Raw genomic sequence first — 7,140 nt, forward strand, 5'->3', positions numbered from 1 at the left:
CTGAATACTTTCTGTACCCACTGTACATGCAAACAAAGAACCCAAATTAAGCGAGGCTTTAAAAAGCCTTTTGATAAAAAATACATTGTCAGCAGCAATTTGAGAAAGGATACTGCTGTTTAACTAGCACACTACAGCCTCCAAAAGGGCTGTAAAGTTGAACTGGCACCTCTCTGAACCAGAATCAAAACTAAACATTGCCTTCATGAAGAAGGATTTAATACGGACTTGTTGTATTAGACTGCATTAACAGCTAAACTGGCAACTGAGCATAAACTAATCTGTGCTTGATGCCCGTCAGTCTAGAAAGATTTCAGTTTTTACCATGAAACGTTTGCCAAAATCATATCCTGCACACCTCACTTTTTACAGTACATGGAAAGCATTTTATTGAAAAATCTAGAGAGCTTGGGTAATGATTTGGTTTTCATCCAGTGAGTCTGATAATTCTCTTGCTCCCTAAATAGACCATTTTATTCATGAAGACTTTGGTCAGAGATAGAAATATGGTCTCCATCATGATCGTGCTTTGAAGACGAATAGTTTAGGATTATACATTCATAAGGTGTTACTCCATGTGGTCTGAAAGAGAAAGCAGAGCATGAGTACTGCAAAGGACCACAGAGTATAGATAAGGTTGTACATTCTACACCTGATACCTCCTGATCACTTTATTAGGTACACCTTTACTGTTGGTTTCCTTTATTTAACCAGGTGATGTCTCATTGAGACCTGCTGAATGTAAGCCTGTACAACAGCCCTGCCCTGACATCTGTCATACCAAACTAATAATGTTTCAGTTTTTGGTGAAATTGTCACAGTTTCTAAAATTCAATTTCGAGGTCATAGTTAAAGGTGCTGTACTGAACTACATTATGTTGCTATGTGACCTTAGGGCAGGGCTGTTGTACTGGATTGCATTCAGTTGTACTGGTGTACCTAATAAAGTGCTTGGTGAGTGTACATCTTGAAACACTGGCTGGTTCCTCAGGGAATGTGTCATCACTGCAATATTATTGCTTATAATTAATTATTAGATCTCTTTTTAGAGCAGTTTGTCTCCAGGATTTCTTCTGTGGTTTAATTCTTCAGATCTGCAGCAGTGTTAATGTAAGAGAGGAGATTACATTCACTGATTTTACTTTTATGTCAACACCTTCTCACCTGTGTTCTCCTTAATGCCAATATAGGGCACACAAATAAGTCAACTTAATATTCTTCCTATTTGGTGCAAAGTTTTTTCAGTTTTTGTTTCCTTTGTGTTTAAATTTTCCAGTCCTATATTTCTTTTTATAAAGACTCAGACATACAGATGTATATGTTGTTAGGTTCGGGGAAGTCATGGACCAAATGAGTCCTTTTGCACATTTGGTTAAGTTTTTCAATGAAACAAAAGCCAGGCCTGTGCGTGCCCTGTTGGTGGTTGATAGCAAAAGGAGTAACCTGATGTAATAGCTTACAAAAGACATCCAAACCATGGTTCTGAGGTTGTTAACAGCCATCTGAAAAAGAAAGTCAACACCTGAAAAGATTAGGGTTCATCCTCGGTAGTATGCTTTGGCAGTACACAGTAAAGATCGTCTTTAACCAGTGAGATTTAAGAGGAGACAAACGCTGCATCTCACACACATCTCATGTTTAAGGAAATCTTGCTGATACCTCGTCTGTTTCCTTGTTGGAGCAACAGGATTATGAAGTGAGGCTGGTAATTCCTTCTTCAGTAACAGTACCCACCCCTCTGCCGGGCGACAGTGTGTGCAGACTGGGAGCCGCGCCTCACAAATAATTGCACTGCTGTTTCAATTAACAGTGGCTTAATGTTACTCCCATTCAATGAAAAGAATGGAGAATTGAGACATGTGTAATGGAACTTTGAGCCCCCCTTGTTATGAGAAATTGCTGAGAAGTTTCACAACCTGCTGCAGGTGACAAGGGGTTTGTTGCAAATGCTTATTCTGCACAGTACTGCACCATCCATTCTTTAGAAGTAACAGCTAAATCAATTTTGATGCTGTTAAAGGATAAATCATGACTGAATCATAGTGTTGGAAACTGTCTGAACAGCTTTGTGTTAATTTAAACTTTCAAATACTGTATACTGCATATCCAAATGTATGGGGACATGAAAATTACAACCATATGTGACTGTTGGAACATTTCATTCACAAAACATGGACATTAAGAACTCCTTTAATGAGAAGTAACAGGGCTTAGCAGACAATGTTAAGACAACCCAAATATACACAAATTAATGACAGCTTGTGTTCAGACAATGGAAAACAGCCCATAAGCAGGCACAAGCCTGTCAGGGCTGTCGGTGTACACTTGTGACAAGCAAAGTTAGTGATGTCAGAGCAGGTGTGCTTGCAAAACAATGACCGCAAGTGCACCACGCCTGCAAGATTTAATCAATTGTGATTTGATGTGGGTTTAGCCTTTATTAATGTTCATGTTGGTATAATGCAACTGAATTTCTATATACACACTTTGTGAAAGCCTTTTACTCAAACTTAAACATACATATCTTGGATGGCAGTATAATCCATTTTACCTATTATAACATTGTTAGGTATAGAAGCAAATAATGTCCAAAACTATTTGAATTCTGAAGGCAAGTGAAATTAAATTAGTAGGGTACTGAATGTTGACGCATTTGTTTCCATAGTCATCTTGTGATACTGCGGTTGAAGGTGTCATTTCCCCCCGGTCCACAAGAGGGGGACAGAGTGCAAAAAAAAAAAAAACTAACCAAAAAAACACGTGGGCCGAACCGGATGACAAAATGTGCTTCCTTTCACAAAAATCCCGCCTCCACGTTTCCATGCATTGCCGCCGTGTTTCTCTGCTCATCCCCGGGTCGTGGTCATATTGTAGCGGGCTGCGGGTGAAAACACAGCAGGCATGAGTGCAGCGGGTAGTGCTCGGCCCGGTTCGACTGCCGGTCCGGTCCAGCAGGGATTAAAAGAGGCTTTGATCGAGACGCTGACTGCCATCCTGTCCCCGGTTCAAGAAGTGCGCGCCGCCGCGGAGGAGCAGATCAAAGTGCTGGAAGTGACAGAGGGTGAGTGGTAGCTAGTTTGTGTATTTGAGAGAGTTAACGGTGGTTAGCTAGCCGGGGGTTCTCGCTACGGCAATGGCCTCTGCAGCAACAACGCGGGACAGTTGTTTACTGCTGTTGTCAGTGCTAACTTTGACTTAGTCGGCTAGGCTGAGGAGTAACTTGGCTAACAGTCAAAACGTTAGCCAGGGAACGTCTTGCCTCCTGGTAGCTTAACGTTAGGCCATTTTTTTCTCCAGAAGTTAGTCATGACTAACTTTGCCTTAGAACTAATCAAAGTGTGCTATCCTTACCTAACATTCAGCCTTATCTTGTTCAAACCGACGTGGTCGGACATGTCACAGCTAACCGTGTCACAAGTGTAATCATAGCTAATGAATAAGATATATTAGAGCACATGGGAACAATGTGGATGCTGCTTTATTCTCTGTTCTCGGTGAAACGTCAGTGTACGTGTTACGATATCTTGCCCGTTATGTGCACGGGATTATGGATAGTAGTTCTTAAACACACACCCTTTGAGTCTGGAGCGCACGAGTCAAATTGCGTTACTTAGAATGACAGCAACAGATCCCGAAATGTCCCCATATCGCTAAATCAGGGGTGCCCAAAGTGGGGCCCGCGGAACATTTGTTTTGGCCCGCGGGGACATTTCTTGGCCCCCCACAATTTATTATGCCACCCCAGTTGTCAGGTCAAGCAGCTCCCAGCTCAGCTCGCAACCCGCCAATAAAACAAGGAGGAGAAGAAGAAGAAGAAGAAAGAAAGAAAAGAAGAAGAACAACAACAACACGAAGAACGGAGCAGTAGACAGTGGCACACAGACAAAAGGCATTTTAAACGAACCTGGGAGGAAGAATATTTTTTTACGGATATTAATTCTAAGGCGTTCTGCTGAATTTGCGGTCAGTCTGCCGCTGTGCTAAAAGAGTACAATATCCGCCGGCACTATGAAACGAGGCATGCAGCATTCTCAAGGTTCAAAGGCAAGGCACGGAAGACAAAGAGCCGAGAGTTGTTATACAATAATATAATTTAAGTCATTGTATTTTATATTGTATTATTTCATATCTTTATTTAAATTTAAAATTTCCTTGATATTTTTAGATACAGTCAATAAATAATGTGAACATGTATCATAACGTGAAAATCTAAATGAACGTGTTGTGAATGAGGATGCTTGTGGACTGGGATTTTTTTTTTTAACAGATTTTTATTAAAAAAAATAAGTTTTTCCAACGTTTTGAAATTGAGTCTGTTACGCTTTTTTGATACAACTTCTCCAGCTGTAGAAAACACCCACTCACAAGGCACAGATGAGGCTGGAGTGCAGAGAAATTCTAAGGCAAGTCGGAAGAGGTTTGGATGGATTGCCTTTTGGTTATCCCAGTGTCTCATAGGATCCTGGGACCTGGCAATACCTTATTTTCCGATATGAGATCAAAATGGTCCCACATGGCGGAAACCTTTCTTTTGGCTTGAGGCTGCCTCATAATTCTTGATGAATGTGATGATGAACCGCAAAAGATCAGAGATTTGTTTTGGCAGATGCATCCCGTTGACAAATGCGCTTCCTTATAAACACAGTTTGGCGCGGCAGTGTCAGTTCGAAACAGTTCCTGTATCGGTGACGTGACTTTCTTAAAGCAATACACGCACCGACACAGGGTTTTGTTCTACGAGCTCGACACATCGGTGTTGCCGGACCCATCACTAGTTATCTAAACTTCGCTCACAACAAAACACGCTCACACGACCCTCGTCAGCCCAGGAAAGCGCAACACAGGCCAGCTATGAGATTTCAGCTCTAATTGCCAGGAGTGGACATTCATTTTCTACAGGGGACTTTGTTAAAGAATGCTTATCCACGGCTGCAAAGCTAGTGTGTCCCGCTCAGGCAAGAGCTTTCTCCCAGATCAGCCTCTCAGCTAATTATTACGGAGATGTTTGACCACATAAAGGCCTTTCAGAGAAAACTGCAGCTACTGTGTCGACATCTGTCAGCAGGTGAGTTAATGCCTTGCACAAAATACATAATTTTAATGGTAATGTGATCATGTGATGCGGAGGAACAGAACTGTCAGTTGTATGATATGTGGAATATGACATTACTAGTGAGTGAAAATTGCAATATTTATTGCATTGATAATTATTAATTACTTTTTACTTCTTTTCAGGAAACCTGGCTCACTTCCCCAGTCTGAGAGAGGTAAACCTGGTACAACAGAAACTGTCTGAATATGCAACACTTGTCAGCAACCTAGACCTGGAGTTTGAAATGCGCTTTCAGGACTTCAGGAAGAATTCAGGTGACATGGAGCTGTTTTCCCAACCCTTCAGCACAAGTGTGGACTGTGTCCCTGATCACAATCAGATGGAGCTGATTGAGTTTCAGTGCGATTCAGAGCTGAGGAATAAATTCATGTCACTGAAACTGAAGGACGTCTATATACATGTCTCACCAGAACGGTACCCAAACATTAGGAAGCATGCACAGGTGATGTTATCTCTGTTTGGCAGCACCTACATTTGTGAACAGACTTTCAGTGTAATGAACCTTAACAAAACCAGGCTCAGAAGCACTCTGACTGATCTACACCTGCAGGACGTTCTCACCCTCTGTTAGTCAGCTTCAGCCTGACATTGAGAGGCTGGTCAAAGCCAAAGACCAGCTTCATGTGTCTCACTAATAGTGTCAAACTGCTGCTGTTTGCTGTTAATATGGACATGCATTTGGACATAATTTGTGGCTAAATAAAGATTCATTTGCTTTGTATTTGCTTCCTGTTCTTTGTACAAAGAGTGAAATGTTAAATACCTTTTATAATAAACACATTTCAATGACCCCCCACCCGGCCCTCAGCCCTGTAACGCATTTTCATTTTGGCCCTCCTAGGGGAAAAGTTTGGGCACCCCTGTGCTAAATACTAACAAACTGTTGAATCGTTATTGTAACAGTTAGAAAAAGCCTATGCTAAGCGACTTCCGGTTGACCCAAAGAAGCGACACAAGTGATTCCCACTAATAATTTATTCCATAGTGGCTATGATGACCATGGAATGCCCGATGACAGATTTTCCCGCGAAGATGTCGCCCAGGGGCTTCTTCCGCAGATCCCGTCTAACGGGCTGGCAGCTTCCTCCATCATCCTTAGAGATGCAAAGAGATCAGTCAAGCAACCCATCAACAGAAAGTAGCCTAGTCAGATAATTTTTTAAACCCCAGTATCACAAGTCACACATTTTCCTTAAGGGAATTTTTAATCTTTGAAGCATATGATGCCCTCTCTTCTAAGACTGTTGAGTTGGATAAGGGATCCACCCCCCAAAGAAAAAAACTTTAACGGGAAGAAACCTTAGGAAGAGCAGCAGAGGAGGGATCCCTCTTCTAGGATGGACAGACATGCAATAGATGCCATGTGTACAGAGTTAATCAACATATACATGCCTTTCATTTGTCACCTGTCTGTATTAGTACTGGTGTCTGTATTGACTGTGTACATTGCTGCAGTAATTAATTACCTAAGACGAGCTCTTACCTTCTCCTCCTTCCTGTCCTCTAAATAGTGCTGCTTAAACTAAAATAAATGTATACATCCATCTCTTGAAATGGTAACATATCAGAAACCAAAAGTCAACCAGCCAACACAGTGGCACCTTGTTTGTTACATTTATAATAATTTTTAAAAAAGTGTGAAAATCTTATGACCGTGTCATCAAGGGCCTGTCTTGGAACACAGGAGCACGATCATGTTAAACCAGGGACGGGTCTTTCCAGACGGCAATGGGGACCAAGGGGACAAAGTCTAAACCATGGATAAAGGTCCAGAAGTGTACAAAAGTGTGTGGACTGATGTTCATATACTTTTGGCTATATAATGTGCTTATGGCTACTAGGGCTATGTATTGGCAAGAATCTGATACAATATGCGTCACGGTGGGGTTGTGTGTCGATATACTGTGGTAGTATAAACAAAAGGATATATTGTCATAAACTGAGAAACGCACCACCATATGCATAAAATCTCCTGTGTAAAAAAAAAAAAGTTTTTTTTAAAGGAAAGGAAGTGTATCAATATTTTC

The 7,140-nt window shown here is 41.5% G+C and overlaps 2 protein-coding genes across 2 annotated transcripts in view; both read left to right on the top strand.

Moving 5' to 3' along the window:
- Positions 1 to 2,880: 2,880 nt before the first annotated feature.
- ipo9 (importin 9) overlaps positions 2,881 to 7,140 on the top strand; it is a 19,872-nt gene continuing 15,612 nt past the window's right edge. Inside the window, exon 1 of the mRNA XM_020607759.1 lies at positions 2,881 to 3,061. Within this exon, the coding sequence (XP_020463415.1) occupies positions 2,902 to 3,061 (160 nt within the window). The 5' untranslated portion in view covers positions 2,881 to 2,901. The remainder of the gene's footprint in view (positions 3,062 to 7,140) is intronic.
- LOC109964362 (general transcription factor II-I repeat domain-containing protein 2B-like) lies at positions 4,623 to 5,788 on the top strand. The gene is made up of 2 exons (XM_020607656.1): positions 4,623 to 5,065; positions 5,236 to 5,788. Exons 1-2 carry the CDS (start codon positions 5,002 to 5,004, stop codon positions 5,682 to 5,684), a joined length of 513 nt encoding a protein of 170 aa, XP_020463312.1. The 5' UTR covers positions 4,623 to 5,001; the 3' UTR covers positions 5,685 to 5,788.

Source organism: Monopterus albus, unplaced genomic scaffold, assembly GCF_001952655.1.
Source record: "Monopterus albus unplaced genomic scaffold, M_albus_1.0 scaffold1.1, whole genome shotgun sequence".
Lineage (NCBI taxonomy): Eukaryota > Metazoa > Chordata > Actinopteri > Synbranchiformes > Synbranchidae > Monopterus > Monopterus albus.